This window comes from Hemiscyllium ocellatum, chromosome 38 (assembly GCF_020745735.1).
Source record: "Hemiscyllium ocellatum isolate sHemOce1 chromosome 38, sHemOce1.pat.X.cur, whole genome shotgun sequence".
Classification (NCBI taxonomy): Eukaryota; Metazoa; Chordata; class Chondrichthyes; order Orectolobiformes; family Hemiscylliidae; genus Hemiscyllium; species Hemiscyllium ocellatum.
The window spans coordinates 12,973,760-12,991,366 of record NC_083438.1 but is presented as its reverse complement, the minus strand read 5'-3'; the positions used below and the strand labels follow the sequence as shown (position 1 = coordinate 12,991,366).

General features: G+C 49.4%; 1 protein-coding gene across 1 annotated transcript in view; it reads right to left on the bottom strand.

Annotated features, from left to right (window-relative positions):
• LOC132833894 (alpha-2-macroglobulin-like) overlaps positions 1-17,607 on the bottom strand; it is a 159,556-nt gene that overhangs the window by 104,360 nt on the left and 37,589 nt on the right. The window contains exons 5-7 of the mRNA XM_060852554.1: positions 5,841-6,009; positions 2,054-2,138; positions 748-853 (exon numbers count right to left, since the gene is read on the bottom strand). Coding sequence (XP_060708537.1) covers positions 748-853; positions 2,054-2,138; positions 5,841-6,009 — 360 coding nt within the window. The remainder of the gene's footprint in view (positions 1-747; positions 854-2,053; positions 2,139-5,840; positions 6,010-17,607) is intronic.

Below are 17,607 nucleotides of genomic sequence, written 5' to 3'. Positions count from 1 at the left end.
AGGCCACTGTTGGAATATTGCGTTAAATTCTGGTCTCCTTCCTATCGAAAAGATGTTGTGAAACTTGAAAGGGTTCAGAAAAGGTTTGCAAGGATGTTGCCAGGGTTGGAGGATCTGAGCTACAGGGAGAGGCTGAACAGGCTGGGGTTGTTTTTCCTGGAGCGGTGGAGGCTGAGGGGTGACCTTATAGAGGTTTACAAAATTATGAGGGGCATGGATAGGATAAATAGACAAAGTCTTTTCTCTGTGTCGGAGAGTCCAGAGCTAGAGGGCATAGGTTTAGGGTGAGAGGGGAAAGATGTAAAAGATATAAAAGAGACCTAAGGGGCAACTTTTTCACGCGTACGTGTATGGAATGAGCTGCCAGAGGATGTGGTGGAGGCTGGTACAGTTGCAACATTTAAGAAGCATTTGGATGGGTATATGAATAGGAAGGGTTTGGAGGGATATGGGCCGGGCGCTGACAGGTGGGACTAGATTGGGTTGGGACATCTGGTCGGCATGGACGGGTTGGACCGAAGTGTCTGTTTCCATGCTGTACATCTCTATGACTCTATGACTCCCCCAGTACTGACTCTCCAATAGTGCAGCACTCTCTCAGTACTGAACATCTGACCGTGCAGCGCTCCCTCAGCACTGACCCTCCGAAATTGCAGCACTCCCTCAGTAATGACCCTCCGATGGTGCAGTGGTGATTGATCTAAGTTTATTTCATATGGAAGAGGCTTCAATGTAAGCAGGACCTACCTCACCTACAATGATCTGACAAAGAATAGGGTCAGGATCATGAGTCATATGACCCAAACAAACAGTTCCATTCACCTGGCCCCTCACAGGTTTCCCGTATGTGTATCTGCAAAATATGGAGTCCAAATCTTACACACACAGTAAATCTCCCACGACACCATTCCTGTCAAACATTCCCAAGCCAGCTACAGAACAACGTGAGATACAGAATAAAGTTCTCTGTGCATTTTTAAACTGAAAGTAAATGTCCTTGAACATTGTCCCCAGGTGGGTGGCACGGTGGCACAGTGGTTAGCACTGCTGCCTCACAGCGCCTGTAGACCCGGGTTCAATTCCCGACTCAGGCGACTGACTGTGTGGAGTTTGCACGTTCTCCCCGTGTCTGCGTGGGTTTCCTCCGGGTGCTCCGGTTTCCTCCCACAGTCCAAAGATGTGCGGGTCAGGTGAATTGGCCAAGCTAAATTGCCCGTAGTGTTAGGTAAGGGGTAAATGTAGGGGTATGGGTGGGTTGCGCTTCGGCGGGTCGGTGTGGACTTGTTGGGCCGAAGGGCCTGTTTCCACACTGTAAGTCTAATCTAATCCCCAGGTCAGGGACAATAGGGGCAGCACAGTGGCTCAGGGCACCAGGGACCCTGGTTCAATTCCAACCTCGGGTGAGCGTCTGGGTGGGGTTTTCACATGTGTCTGCGTGAGTTTCCTCCCACAGTCCAAATATGTGCAGGTTAGGGTAAATAGCCATGGGTAGGTGGGGTGCATTAGTCAGGGGAAATGTCGGGGTCTGGGTGAGTTACTCTCTGAGGGTCGGTGTGGACCTGTTAGGTCAAATGTTTCCACACTGTGTTGATTCTATGGTCAACATGGGATTAGATGGAGACAAAGTGCCCTCTACCCTGTCCCCTTCGAACACTCCCAGGACAGGTACAGCACGAAAATAGATGCACAGTAAAGCCCCCTCTACCCTGTCCCAATCGAACACTCCCAGGATAGGTATAGCACGGAAATAGAGCACAGTAAAGCCCCCTCTCCCTTGTCCTCATCGAACACTCCCAGGACAGATACAGCATGGAAATAAATGCACAGTAAAGCCCCCTCTACCCTCTCCCCATCGAATACTCCCAGGACAGGTTACAGTATGGAAATAGATGCACAGTAAAGCTCTCACTACACCATCCCAATCAAACACTCCCAGGACAGGTACAGCACGGAAACAGATGCACAGTAAAGCCCCTCTAACCTGTCCCCATCGAATATTCCCAGAACGGGATCAAGACCGGTTAAGGTAGAGAGTTGAAGAGAGAGATTTTACCTTCCGCACACTTCAATGTGGATTGTTGGGTCAAAAATTGTGATTTTTATTGGCATTTTCACCTTCAACTCAGCCGTGGGTAAAACTGAATGAATGGAAAGGTTAGAAATTCAGACTTGCTCAGTCACCACAGTTGAAAATTTATTCATTCCTATTTCTGGCAGAGAACTCTGAGATTGGCTCCTAGTCCAACTACAATAGACTTCAAACATTTAATCTATTGTCTCAACTCCTTTTTCACCCAAACCCTCCCTCCCGTATCTTCTTTATGACTTCCAGTCCTAACAACAGCTACCTGTTTCCTCAGCCTGAACATCTCCCTATCTCTGAACCTCCACCAACCCCTAGACCCCTCACTATCTCAAACACCTCCTCCAGCTCCTACACTCACTCTATCACTGGGACTTCCTCCAGCCCCTACACACCTCCTTATCTGACTTCCATTCTCCAGTTCCCTACACCCTTCCTGATCTCTGTAGCTTCCTTCGGTCCCTATACCATTCCTTATCTTTCTAACCTTCTCCAACTGCCATAACTCTCCTTGTTTCTGTTTACTTTGTCAGTCTCTGGGCTTCCTAAGCTCTCTGCTTTTTCTCTGTCTTATATCTCTTTACCAATAAAAACAGAGTTTAGTGGGTAATTGGGAAGGCAAATGGAATGTGAACTTTATTTCAGAGAGAATGGAGTCTCAGAGCCTTCCAGAACCTCAGAAAGAACTTTTCAGACCATAGCTAGGATATTGAGAATGGTTTCCTTAAGGGAAGATACACCAGAGTAGTAGGAGGCAGTCCAGAGAAGGCTGATCCCAGATATGGAAGACTATCTTATGAGGAGAGGTTGAATATATGGGCCTATACTTATTGGAATATAGAAGAATGAAAGACAACCTTATTAAAATATACAAGTTTTTGGGGGATAACAAAACTGAAGATTTGGAGATGCTGGAAATTTCAATGAATATCAGAAATTGCTGGAGAAACTCAGCAGGTCTGGCAGCATCTGTAGGGAGAACCCAGACTTGCTAAGATTCTTCAGGGACTTGACAAGGTGGATGCAGAGAAGTTATTTCCCCTTGTGGGAGGGCATTGTCTTAGAGCAAGGGGGTCACCATTTGAAAACAGGGACAAGAAGATTATTTTCTCTGAGGATTGTAAATCTATAGAATTCTTCACTGCTGAGGGTTGGAGAGGCTGGGTCATTATATGTATTGAAGGTTAAATTAGACAGATTTTTAAGTCAATAAGGGAATCAAAGGAATTAGGATAGGGCAAGATTGTGGAGTTGAGGATGATCAGATCAGCTTTTATCTCATTGAATGACAGAACAAAGTTAAAAATCACACAACACCAGGTTATAGTCTAACAGGTTTATCTGGAAGCACTAGCTTTCGGAGCGCTGCTTCTTCATGGGGTGGTTGTGGAGTATCAGATCGTAAGACGGAGAATTCACAGCAAACGTTTACACTGTGATATAACTGAAATTATACATTGAAAAAGACCTGGATTGTTTGTTATGTCTCTTCAATTCAATTCATCTTTTAGAATGGACATGTTGGTTTCAGTTCTGTCATATGTAAATCACAGAAATTTCTTAAAGTTACATTCTCAAGTGAACTTCAACAACAGATGCCATGTTGGCCCAGATAATGCATTAAAGGTATGAGGTGTCCTGTGTGAGGCTGTCTGTGCCCCAATGTTCAGACTGATTCTAATCCAAGAAAATGGATTTACAGAATCTTATATGGATTCATGTAGTTTTTAAGCAAAATAAAATGTAATTCTGCAAGTACTAATTCAACCCACAAACTTACATGTCATTGTGTGTACATGGGTGTGCGCAGGGGTTGGGGAGGGGGGAAAGAGTGTCTGTGAGAGAGAGAGAGAGAGAGAGAACGTGTGTGTATACGTGTGTGAGTGTGAGTGTAAAGGGCTATACGTCTGTGAGAGGATGCACGTGTGAGTATGGGAGTGTATGTGTGAGTGTATGAGAGAGGTCTGCATGAGTATATGGGTCTCTAGGAGTGTGTGTGTGTGTGTAAGAGAAAGAGTGTGTAATGCAGTGCGGTCACCTGCTGTGTGACATGAACCCAAGGTCCCGGTGGAGGCTATACCCATGGGTACTGAACTGAGCAAGGGCCCAAGGGTGAATGTCCCGGACCACTGATGGGTCTCTGACGGGAGGGAACACTCCTCTTTTGATTGGTGCACCAATCAATCCCACCACCCCCGTGGCCCAACATTTCAACTCCCCCTCCCACTCTGCCAAGGACATGCAAGTCCTAGACCTCCTCCACTGCCATTCCCTCACTACCCGACGCCTGGAGGAAGAATGCCTCATCTTCCACCTCGGAACACTTCAACCCCAGGGCATCAATGTGGACATCACCAGTTTCCTCATTTCCCCTCCCTCACCTTACCCAAGTTCCTACCTTCCAGCTCAGCACTGTCCTCGTGATCTGTCCTACCTGCAAATCTCCCTTCCCACCTAGCTGTTTCACCCTCCCCTCTGACCTATCACCTCCATCCCCACCCCCATTCACCTATTGTACTCCTTGCTACCTTCCCCCACCCTCCCCTCTGACCTATCACCTCCATCCCCACCCTCATTCACCTGTTGTATTCTTTGCTACCTTCTCCCCAGAACACCCCCCCCCCCCCCTCCCACCACCCCCCATTCATCTCTCCACCCTGGAGGCTTCCTGCCTCTATTCCTGATGAAGGGCTTTTGCCCTAAACGTCGATTTTCCTGCTCCTTGGATGCTGCCTGACCTGCTGTGCTTTTGCAGCACCACTCTAATCTAGAATCTTTTTGCCTGATTGTTGTGCAGTATCCATTCATCTGTTGCTATGGCCTCTGCTTAGTCTCGCCAATGTACCATGCCTCAGGGCATCCTTGCCTAGCATATGAGATAGACAACGTTGGCCAAGTCACATGCATGCCTTCCACGTACATGGTGGGAGGTGTCGCCATGTGTAATGGTGGTATGTCGACACTGTGACACCTCTTACAGCGTCTTCAAACAACCACCAAACCTCAAACAGATTATTGTTCACAGAAAACTGCCCAGCTTTCAGGACAACACCATACAACCCTGTCACCACTCAGATACACATGCTCAAAAACTGCATGAATCCATATAAGATTCTGTAAATCTGTTTTTGGATTAGAATCAGTCTGAACATTAGGGCACAGACAGCCTCACACAGGACTTCTCACACCTTCCATGCATTATCTGCGCCAACATGGCACCTATTGTTAAAGTTCACTTGAGAATGTAACTTTAAGAAAGTTCTGGGGTTTACTTACGAAAGAACTGAAACCAACACATCCATTCTAAAAGATGAGAGACTTAACAAACAATCCAGGACTTTTGCATTGTATAATTTCAGTTCCATCACACTGTAAACTTTTGCTATAAATTCTGTGTCTTATGATCTTATCCTCCACAACCACCTGATGAAGGAGCAGTGCTGCAAAAGCTGGTGCTTCCAAATAAACCTGTTGGACTATAACCTGGTGTTGTGTGATTTTTAACTTTGTACACCCCAGTCCAACCCCGGCATCTCCAAATCACGGCAGAACAGGCATGATGCGCTAAATAGCCTTTCATCTTATAGTCGATAGGTTGGCCTGAAATGTCACACCTTTGACTCTGTTTTTGCCCTTTCCTCAGGGAGCTCAGAGTCAAATCTGATTCAATTTCTTTCCCTCAGCAGCACACTATTGATGAATAGAAAAGGAAGTAGAGGCTGTGTTGTTGGAGACCAACATTCGATCTATGCTGTACCGTATTCCTCCACACTGAAATTATGATGGAATTGTCTCCTCTGGTTCTGCATTCCTTCGATCTCATATGTCCCCAGGAGTGGTTCACGCATCAGGTCAAAGGTCAAATCCACAATCCCCTGCTGGGGCTCCACGTCTCGCCATTGTCCAATCCTGTTTCTCTTCGGGTCCTATCAGAGACCATGGAAAGAGACCGGAACAAAAACACGTTCAATGTTGAAGACTCAAATCACCTACCAGGGACAAAGCATTGTCCATTGGTTACAACATCTCTTCACCCACATAACTCAATAAATGTAAATGAGTTTAATAACAGAGGGGTAGGTGGCATTGAGGGGGCGGGGAGGCTGCAGAGGATTTGGACAGGTTTGGCAAAGAAGTGGCAGATGGTGTACAATGTGGGAAAATGTGAGGTCGTAGACCTTGGGAGGAAGAATAGAGGCAAAGACCATTTTCTAAATGGGAAGAAAATTCAGAAATCTGAAGCACAAAGTGTCCAGGATTCTCTCAGGGTAAACTTGCAGGTTGAGTCAGTAGTTAGGAAGGCAAGTACAATGATGGCATTTAGTTTGAGAGGGTTTGAATATATCTGAGGCTGTAAAATGCTCTGGTCAGACACATTTGGAGTATTGTGTGCAGTTTTGGGCCTGATATCTCAGGAAGGATGTACTGGCCCGGAACAGGTCCAGAGGAGGTTCACAAGAATGGTCTCAGGAATGAAAAGCTTAACATATGAGGAATATATGAGGACTCTGGATCTATACTCAATGGAGTTTAGAAGGATGGAACATACATTATATTGAATGGCTTGGACAGAGTAGATACTGGGGAGCTGTTTTCATCTGTAGGAGAGACTATGGCCCGAGGGCATAGCCTTAGAGTAACGGGAAGACGTTTTGGAATGGAGATAAGGAAAAACTTCTTCAGCCAGAGAGTGGTGAATCTGTGGAGTTCATTGCCACAGAAGGCTGTGGAGGCCAGGTCATTGAGTGTATTAAAGACTGAGGTAGAGAGGTGCTTGAGTATCAAGGGGATCAAGGGTTACAGGGAGAAAGTGGGAGAATGAGGTTGAGAAACCTATCAGCCATGATTGAGTGGTGGAACAGACTCGATGGTCTAATCCCTGCTCCTATGTCTTATGGTTTTATGATTTCTCTTTAGTAAACCCATAGAGGTTTACACTAGTCATAAAAAAGCTCTTCGGAATGCACTGTTAAAACATCTTAAGTATTAAATTCCAGCAATTTACCAATTATTGATATATCAGGTTAACAGGTCAGTTATCCTCAGGTTTCCCTCTCTCCTGCCTTCCGAGACCAAACATTGAACATTTGCCAACTTCCAATCTTAGAGATCATGCCCAAATCAGAGAAATCCTAGCCAGCACATCTACTGTCCTTGTACCTACTTCTTTTCAAACTCTGTGCTGGAGTTTATCCAACAAATTAGGTAAAGTCAACATGGTTTGACAAAAGCGTGATCCCGTTTAACATAAGGATGTAACTAGTTGCAGCATAGGATTACGGATAGGCCATTCGGCCTATTCAGCCAGTTCCATCATTAAAATAGGTCACAGTGAAACATTCATCTCAAACCTATTCCCCCCCGACCATCTCCATGAACCCTAGAGCCATTCGTCTTCAGAAACAAACGGACAAATTATTGAGTTTTGACAACCTTCTGAGGTAGAAAGTCCCACAGTTTCATTCCCTCTGGATGAAATCATTACCCCCCAAATGAAATCATTCCACCTCATCTCAGATAAAATGGCCAGCCAGTCCCTATACACCCCTCCCGATCTCTGTATGGTCCTCCAGTCCCTCCACCTCTCCCAGCATCTGTTTCTTCCTCTGGCCCCTACAACACCCCCCCCCCCCCAATCTCTGTACAGTCCTCCAGTCCCTACATCCCTCCAAACATCTGCACCCTCCTTCAACCCCTACACCCCTCCCAACTCTGTTACCTCCTCCAGCCCTTACACCCTTCCCTGTGTCTATAACCTCCTCCAGCCCCTAATCCTCTCCCTATCTCTGCAACCTCCTTCAGCCTCTACACCCCCTCCCTATGTCTGTAACCTCCTCCAGCCCCAACACCCCTCCCTATCTCTATAACCATCTCCAGCCCCTGCACCCCCTCCCTATCTCTGTAACCTCCTCCAGCATCTACACCCTCCTATTCTCTGTAACCTCCTCCAGCATCTACACCCCTTCCTCTTTCTGTAAACTCCTCCAGCCCCTAAAACCCCTCCCTATCTCTGTAACCCCCTCCAGCCCCTTCACCCTCCCTATCTTTGTAACCTCCTCCAGTACCTCACCTCATCTCTGCGGAAGGGTCAAACTGGACTTCAAACATTAACTCTGTTTCTCTCTCCCATGCTGCTGCAGTGTTGCTATGTTTCTCCAACACTTTCTGTTTGTATTTCAAGTTTCCAGAGTATAAAGCTATTACAAGCACAGTTCAAATCGAGATCATGAGTTAATGTAGCAGTATTGGTCATTAGTGTAGGAGCGCTTGTAGTTAGTGTTGGAGACTCAGTAGTTAGTGTTGGAGACTCAGTAGTTAGTGTTGGAGACTCAGTAGTTAGTGTGGGAGAGTCAGTCGTCAATTTTGGAGAATCAGTAGTCAGTGTAGGACTATCAGTAGTTAGTGCAAGATTATTAGCAGCTAGTGTGTGATAGTCTCTGACGCAAGTGTAGATGTATTAATAGTTAATGTAGGAGTATTAGTAGCCACTGAAGGAGAATCAATAGTTCAAGTTGGTGAATCAGTAATTAGTTAAGAGTATTAGTAGCTAGTATTGGACAGATGTATTGGTAACTAATGCAGAAGGATCAGTGACTAGAGCAATATGATTAATGTAGGAGTAGCAGCCATTAATGCAGGATATTCGGTGGTTATTGTCAGACTATCAAAAGTTAATAAGAACTGTCAGTAATTAGAGTTGGAGAATTTGTAGATGGTATATGAGAGTTAGGAGATAGTGTAGAAATGTGAGCAGCTCATTTGGTAAGAGCAATAGCAAGTGCAGGTATATTAACAGATCGTATTAGAAAATCTTTAGTCAATGCAGGAATATCAGTATTTTGGAGTACTAGTAACTAATTAGGGGTCAGTGGGGGAGTGTCAGGGGTCAGAGCGCATGTGTCAGGGGACAGTGCACGTGTGTCAGGGGACAGTGCGAGTGTGTCGGTGGACAGTGCGGGAGTGTTAGGGGTCAGTGGGGGAGTGTCAGTGGACAGTGCGGGAGTGTTAGGGGTCAGTGGGGGAGTGTCAGTGGACAGTGCGCGTGTGTCAGGGGACAGTGCGGGAGTGTCAGAGGACAGTGTGTGTGTGTAAGGGGACAGTGCGGGAGTGTTAGGGGTCAGTGCGGGAGTGTTAGGGGTCAGTGGGGGAGTGTCAGTGGACAGCGCGTATGTCAGGGGACAGTGCGGGAGTGTCAGAGGACAGTGTGTGTGTTTGTGTGAGGGGACAGTGCGGGAGTGTTAGGGGTCAGTGTGGGAGTGTTGGGGTCAGTGCAGGAGTGTTAGGGGTCAGTGGAGGAGTGTCAGTGGCCAGTGCGCGTGTGTAAGGGGACAGTGCGGGAGTGTCAGGGGACAGTGTGGGAGTGTCAGGGGAGGAGCAAAGGACTTCTGGGAAGGTGAGTCTAACTGTTTAAAAACCTTACTTCAGGCGTCGGGGCCTCCATTTGCTTAGAGAGGTGTGAGGGAGGAGCGAAGGACTTCTGGGAAGCCATATAATTGTGTGGTTGCGTTACCCGAAACACTACTCGGGTAGTGTCTCCTACCCATCCTCCTCCTCTAACCAAACAAAAAAAGGTTCTGTGCACCAGATTGGTAAGGTAACGAGTTTATTTTTTATTCCTTATTTTTCAACAGTCTCTTTGGGAATTTAGAATAGTGGGAATGGAGGTGAGGGCAGGTGAATGTTCCTCCTGCAGAATGTGGGAGGTAAGGGTCACCACTACGGTCCCTGCTGACTACACCTGCGGGAAGTGCACCCATCTCCAGCTCCTCGAAAACCGCGTTAGGGAACTAGAGCTAGAGCTGGATGAACTTTGGATCATTTGGGAGGCAGAGGGGGTTATTGAGAGGAGTTACAGGGAGGTCGTCATTCCTCAGGTACAAGAAAAAGGCAGATGGGTTACAGACAGGGGATGGAAAGGGAACCGGCAGGCAGTGCAGGGATCCCCTGTGGAGATTCCCCTCAACAATAAGTATACCGTTTTGGATACTATTTGGGGGGGGCGACTTACCGGGGAAAGCAGTGGGGCACAGGGCTCTGGTACAGAGTCAGTCCCTGCTGCTCAGAAGGGAAGGGGGAAGAAGAGCAGAGCAGTAGTCATTGCGGACTCCATAGTTAGGGGGACAGATAGGAGGTTTTGTGGGGACGAGAGAGACTCACGGTTGGTGTGTTGCCTCCCAGGTGCCAGGGTTCATGATGTTTTTGGGATCCTTAAGGGCGAGGGGGAGCAGTCCCAAGTCATGGTTCACATAGGCAACAACGACATAGGAAGAGAGATGGGGATTTAAGGCAGAAATTCAGGGAACTAGGGTGGAAGCTCAGAGCTAGGACAAACAGAGTTGTTGTCTCTGGTTTGTTGCCCGTGCCGTGTGCTAGTGAGGTGAAGACTAGGGAGAGAGAGGAGTTGAACACGTAGCTACGGGGATGGTGCAGGAGGGAGAGTTTTGGATTCTTGGATAATTGGGGCTCTTTCTGGGGTAGGTGGGATCTCTACAAGCAGGATGGTCTTTATCTGAACCAGAGGGGTACCAACACCCTGAGGTGGGGTAGGGGGTGGGGGTGGAATTCGCTAAGGCTATTGGGGTGGGTTTAAACTAATCCAGCAGGGGGATGGGAACTGAGATTGTAGTTTGAGTATAGAAAAGGTTGAGAGTAGAGAGGTCCGAAATCAAGTTTCAGGGACACAAGATGGCACCGGTAAGCAAGAAGTTGGTTTGAAGTGTGTGTACTTTAACACCAGGAGCATCGGAATAAGGTGAGTGAACTTGCAGCATGGGTTGGTACCTGGGACTTCGATGTTGTGGCCATTTTGGAGACATAGATAGAGCAGGGACAGGAATGGTTGTTGCAGGTTCCAGGATTTAGATGTTTCAGTAAGAACAGAGAAGATGGTAAAAGAAGGGGAGGTGTGACATTGTTGGTCAAGGACAGTAGTACAGTTGTAGAAAGGATGTTTGGGGACTCGTCAATGAGGTAGTATGGACTAAGGTTAGAAACTTGAAAGGAGAGGTCACCCTGTTGGGAGTTTTCTACAGGCCCCGAATAGTTCCAAAGATGTAGAGGAAAGGATAGCAAAGGTGATTCTCGATAGGAGTGAGAGAGACAGGGTAGTTGTCATGGGAGACTTCAACTTTCCAAAGATTGACTGGGAACACTATATATGAGTACTATAGATGGGTCAGTTTTTGTCAGGCTTCCTGACACAGTATGTAGACAGGCCAACAAGGGGTGAGGATACATTAGATTTGGTACTGGGTAATGAGCCCAGCCAGGTGTTAGACTTGGAAGTAGGTGAGCACTTTGGTGATAGCGATCACAATTCTGTTATGTTTACTTTAGTGATAGAAAGGAATAGGTGTATACCACTGGGCAAGAGTTACAGCTGGGGGAAGGCAATTATGATGTGATTGGCAAGATTTAGGAAGCATAGGATGGGGAAGAAAACTGCAGGGGATGGGCACATTAGAAACGTGGAGCTTATTCAAGGAACAGCTCCTGTGTGTCCTAGATAAATATGTGCCTGTCAGGCAGGGGGGAAGCTGTAGAGTATGGGAGCCGTGGTTTACGAAGGAAGTGGAATCTCTGGTCAAGAGGAAGAAGAAGGCTTATGTTAGGATGAGATGTGAAGGCTCAGTTAGGGTGCTTGAGGGTTACAAAGTAGCCAGGAAAAACCTAAAGAGAGAGCTCAGAAGAGCCAGGAGGAGACATGCGAAGTTGTTGGCGGATAGGAACAGGGTAAACTCTAAGGCTTTCTATAGGTATTTAAGGAATAAAAGAATGACGAGAGTAAGATTAGGGTCAATCAAGGACAGTAGTGGGAAGTTGTGTGTGGAATCAGAGGAGACAGGGGAAGCACTAAATGAATATTTTGTGACAGTATTCACTCTAGAAAATGACAATGTTGTCAAGGAGAATACAGAGATACAGGCTACGAGACTTGGTGGGATTGAGGTTCACAAGGAAGAGGTATTAGAAATCCTGCAGAGTGTGAAAATACATAAGTCCCCTGGGCCAGATGGGATTTATTCTATAATCTTCTGGGAAGCCAGGGAGGAGAATGCTGAACCTTTGGCATTGATCTTTAAATCATCATTGTCTACGGGGATAGTGCCTGAAGACTGCAGAATAGCAAATGTGGTCAGGGGACAGTGCGGGTGAGTCAGTGGTCAGTTGTGGGAGTGTCAGGAATCAGTGCGGGGGTTTCAGTGGTCAGTGCGGGTGTGTCAGTGGTCAGTGCGGGTGTGTCAGTGGTCAGTGTGGGAGTGTCAGTGGTCAGTGCAGAGTGACATTGGTCAGTGCGGTATGACAGTGGACAGTGTGGGAGTGTCAGTGGTCAGTGCAGAGGGACAGTGGTCAGTGTGGGAGTGTCAGTAGTCAGTGTGGGAGTGTCAGTAGTCAGTGTGGGAGTGTCAGTGGTCAGTGCGGAGTGTCAGTGGTCAGTGCGGTGTGACGGTGGTCAGTGTGGGAGTATCAGTGTTCAATGGGGATAGACATTGGTTAGTGCATAGTGTCAGTGGTCAGTGCGGGAGTGTCAGTGGTCAGTGTGGGAATGTCATTGATTAATGCAGAGTGTCAGTGGTCACTGCGGAGTGACAGTGGTAAGTGCGGAAGTGTTAGTGGTCAGTGTGGGGTGTCAGTGGTCAGTGTGAGAGTATCAGTGTTCAATGGGGGATAGACATTGGTTAGTGCATAGTGTCAGTGGTCAGTTTGGGAGTGTCAGTGGCCAATGTGAGATTGTCAGTGGTAAGTGCGGGAGTATCAGTGGTCAGTTTGGGAGTGTCAGTGGTCAATGTGGGAGTGTCATTGGTCATCGCGGAGTGTCAGTGGTCAGTGCGGAGTTTCAGTGGTCAGCATGATATTGTCAGTGGTAAGTGCAGCAGTGTCAGTGGTCAGTGTGGGTGTGTCAATGGTCAGTGCGGGAGTGTCAGTGGACAGTGCGGGAGTGTCAGTGGTCAGTGTAGGATGGTCAGTGGACAGTGTGGGAGTGTTAGTGGTCAGTGTGGGAATGTCAGAGGACAGTGTGCGTGTGTCAGTGGTCAGTGTGGGAATGTCAATGGACAGTGTGCGTGTGTCAGTGGGCAGTGTGGGAGTGTCAGTGATCAGTACAGAGTGTAAGTGGTCATTGTGAGAGTGTCAGTGGTCAGTGTGGAATGGTCATTAGTCAGTGCAGGAGTGTTAGTGGTCAGTGTGGGAGTGTCAGGGGATAGTGAGGAAGTGTCAGTGGTCAGTGTTGGATGGTCATTGGTCAGTGCAGGAGTGTTAGTGGTCAGTGCAAGAGTATCAGTGGTCAGCGTGAGACTGTCAGTGGTCAGTGTGGGAGGGTCAGTGGTCAGTGTGGGAGTGTCAGTGGACAGTGCGGCTTTGTCATTGGTCAGTTGTGGGAGTGTCAGTGGTCAGTGTGGGAGTGTCAGGGGACAGTGTGGGAATGTCAGGGGACAGTGTGGGAGTGTCAGTGGTAAATGTGGGAGTGTCAGCAGACAGTGCGGGAGTGTCAGCGGACAGTGCGGGAGTGTCAGTGGTCAGTGTGGGAGTGTCTGTGGTCAGTGTGGGGGTGTCTGTGGTCAGTGTGGGGGTGTCTGTGGTCAGTGCGGGAGTGTCAGTGGACAGTGCGGGAGTGGCAGTGGTCAGTGTTGGATGGTCATTGGTCAGTGCAGGAGTGTTAGTGGTCAGTGTGGGAGTGTCAGAGGACAGTGTGGAGTGTCAGTGGTCAGTGCAGGAGTGTCTCAGTGCAGGAGTGTCAGGAGACTGTGCAGCAGTGTCAGTGGTCAGTGTGGGAATGTCAGTGGTCAGTGTGGGATGGTCATTGGTCAGTGCAGGAGTGTTAGTGGTCAGTGTGGGAGTGGCAGGGGACAGTGTGGATGTCAATGGTCAGAGCAGGTGTGTCAGTGGTCAGTGTGGGAGGGTCAGTGGTCAGTGTGGGAATGTCAGTGGTCAGTATGGGAGTGTCAGTGGTCAGCGTGGGAGTGTTACGGGACAATGTAGAGTGTCAGTGGTCGGAGCAGGTGTGTCAGTGGTCAGTGCGGGAGGGTCAGTGGTCAGTGCAGGAGTGTCAGTGTCAGTGTGGGAGTGTCAGTGGTCAATGTGAGATATCAGTGGTCAGTATGAGAATGTCATTGGTTCGTGCAGTGAGTCAGTGGTCACTGCGGAGTGACAGTGGTCAGTATGGAGTAACAGTGGTCAGTGCGGGATTGTCAGTGGTCAGTGCAGAGTGACACTGGTCAGTGCGGAGTGTCAGGGGTCGGTACGGGGGTTTCAGTGGTCGGTGCGAGATTATCACTGGTCAGCGTGAGACTGTCAGTGGTCAGTTCGGAGTGACACTGGTCCGTGCGGGATTGTCAGTGATCAGTGCTGGAGTGTCAGTGGTCAGTGCGGATGAGTCAGTGGTCAGTGCGGAGTGTCAGTGGTCAGTGCGGAGTTTCAGTGGTCGGTGCGGGAGTTTCAGCGGTTGGTGCGGTGTGTCAGTGGTCAGTGTGGAGTGACAGTATCAGTGGTCAGCGTGAGACTGTCAGTGGTAAGTGTGGGAGTGTCAGTGATCAGTGTGTGAGTGTCAGTGGTTAGTGCGCGAGTGTCAGTGGTAAATATGAGACTGTCAGTGGTCAGTGTGGGAGTGTCAGTGGCCAGTGTGGGAATGTCATTAGTTAGTGCAGAGTGTCAGTTGTCACTGTTGAGTGACAGTGGTCAGTGCGGAGTTTCAGTGGTCAGTGCGAGAGTATCAGTGGTCAGCGTGAGACTGTCAGTGGGCAGTGTGGGAGTGTCAGTGGTCAGTGTGGGAGTGTCAGTGGACAGTGCGGCTTTGTCATTGGTCAGTTGTGGGAGTGTCAGTGGTCAGTGTGGGAGTGTCAGGGGACAGTGTGGGAATGTCAGGGGACAGTGTGGGAGTGTCAGTGGTAAATGTGGGAGTGTCAGCAGACAGTGCAGGAGTGTCAGCAGACAGTGCAGGAGTGTCAGCAGACAGTGCAGGAGTGTCAGCGGACAGTGCGGGAGTCTCAGCGGACAGTGCGGGAGTGTCAGGGGACAGTGTGGGAATGTCAGTAGTCAGTGTGGGGGTGTCTGTGGTCAGTGCGGGAGTGTCAGTGGACAGTGCGGGAGTGTCAGTGGTCAGTGTTGGATGGTCATTGGTCAGTGCAGGAGTGTTAGTGGTCAGTGTGGGAGTGTCAGAGGACAGTGTGGAGTGTCAGTGGTCAGTGCAGGAGTGTCTCAGTGCAGGAGTGTCAGGAGACTGTGCAGCAGTGTCAGTGGTCAGTGTGGGAGTGTCAGTGGTCAGTGTGGGATGGTCATTGGTCAGTGCAGGAGTGTTAGTGGTCAGTGTGGGAGTGGCAGGGGACAGTGTGGATGTCAATGGTCAGAGCAGGTGTGTCAGTGGTCAGTGTGGGAGGGTCAGTGGTCAGTGTGGGAATGTCAGTGGTCAGTATGGGAGTGTCAGTGGTCAGCGTGGGAGTGTCACGGGACAATGTAGAGTGTCAGTGGTCAGAGCGGGTGTGTCAGTGGTCAGTGCGGGAGGGTCAGTGGTCAGTGCAGGAGTGTCAGTGTCAGTGTGGGAGTGTCAGTGGTCAGTATGAGAATGTCATTGGTTCGTGCAGTGAGTCAGTGGTCACTGCGGAGTGACAGTGGTCAGTATGGAGTAACAGTGGTCAGTGCGGGATTGTCAGTGGTCAGTGCAGAGTGACACTGGTGAGTCTGGAGTGACACTGGTCAGTGCGGAGTGTCAGGGGTCGGTACGGGGGTTTCAGTGGTCGGTGCGAGATTATCACTGGTCAGCATGAGACTGTCAGTGGTCAGTTCGGAGTGACACTGGTCAGTGCGGGATTGTCAGTGATCAGTGCTGGAGTGTCAGTGGTCAGTGCGGATGAGTCAGTGGTCAGTGCGGAGTGTCAGTGGTCAGTGCGGAGTTTCAGTGGTCGGTGCGGGAGTTTCAGCGGTTGGTGCGGTGTGTCAGTGGTCAGCGTGGAGTGACAGTATCAGTGGTCAGCGTGAGACTGTCAGTGGTAAGTGTGGGACTGTCAGTGGTCAGTGTGGGAGTGTCAGTGGCCAGTGTGGGAATGTCATTAGTTAGTGCAGAGTGTCAGTTGTCACTGTTGAGTGACAGTGGTCAGTGCGGAGTTTCAGTGGTCAGTGCGAGAGTATCAGTGGTCAGCGTGAGACTGTCAGTGGGCAGTGTGGGAGTGTCAGTGGTCAGTACGGGGGTTTCAGTGGTAAGTGCAGGAGTGTCAGGGGACAGTGCAGGTGTGTCAGTGGTCAGTTGTGGGAGTGTCAGTGGCCAGTGCAGAGGTTTCAGTCGTCAGTATGGGAGTGTCAGTTGTCAGTGTGGGAATGTCAGGGGACAGTGTGGGTATGTCAGTGGTCACTGTGGGAGTGTCAGTGGTCAGTGTCGGACTGTCTGCGGCCAGTGCAGGAGTGTCAGGAGTCAGTGCGGAGTGTCAGTGGTCAGTGTTGGATGGTCATTGTTCAGTGCAGGAGTGTTAGTGGTCAGTGCAAGAGTATCAGTGGTCAGTGTGGGAGTGTCAATGGGCAGTGTGGGAGTGTCAGTGGTCAGTGCGGGAGTGTCAGTGGACAGTGCGGGAGTGTCAGTGGTCAGTGTAGGAGTGTCAGGGGACAGTGTGGGAATGTCAGTAGTCAGTGTGTGGGTGTCTGTGGTCAGTGCGGGAGTGTCAGTGGACAGCGCGGGAGTGTCAGTGGTCAGTGTTGGATGGTCATTGGTCAGTGCAGGAGTGTTAGTGGTCAGTGTGGGAGTGTCAGAGGACAATGTGGAGTGTCAGTGGTCAGTGCAGCAGTGTCTCAGTGCAGGAGGGTCAGGGGACTGTGCAGCAGTGTCAGTGGACAGTGCGGGAGTGTCAGTGGTCAGTGTGGGAGTGTCAGGGGACAGTGTGGAGTGTCAATGGTCAGAGCAGGTGTGTCAGTGGTCAGTGTGGGAGGGTCAGTGGTCAGTGTGGGAATGTCAGTGGTCAGTATGGGAGTGTCAGTGGTCAACGTGGGAATGTCATGGGACAATGTGGATTGTCAGTGGTCGGAGCGGGTGTGTCAGTGGTCAGTGCGGGAGGGTCAGTGGTCAGTGCAGGAGTGTCAGTGTCAGTGTGGGAGTGTCAGTGGTCAATGTGAGATGTCAGTGGTCAGTATGAGAATGTCATTGGTTCGTGCAGTGAGTCAGTGGTCACTGCGGAGTGACAGTGGTCAGTATGGAGTAACAGTGGTCAGTGCGGGATTGTCAGTGATCAGTGCAGAGTGACACTGGTCAGTCTGGAGTGACACTGGTCAGTGCGGAGTGTCAGGGGTCGGTACGGGGGTTTCAGTGGTCGGTGCGAGATTATCACTGGTCAGCGTGAGACTGTCAGTGGTCAGTTCGGAGTGACACTGGTCAGTGCGGGATTGTCAGTGATCAGTGCTGGAGTGTCAGTGGTCAGTGCAGAGTGTCAGTGATCAGTGCTGGAGTGTCAGTGGTCAGGGCGGAGTGTCAGTGGTCAGTGTGGGGTGTCAGTGGTCAGTGAGGGAGTGTCAGTGGTCAGTGTGGAGTGTCAGTGGTCAGTGCGGAG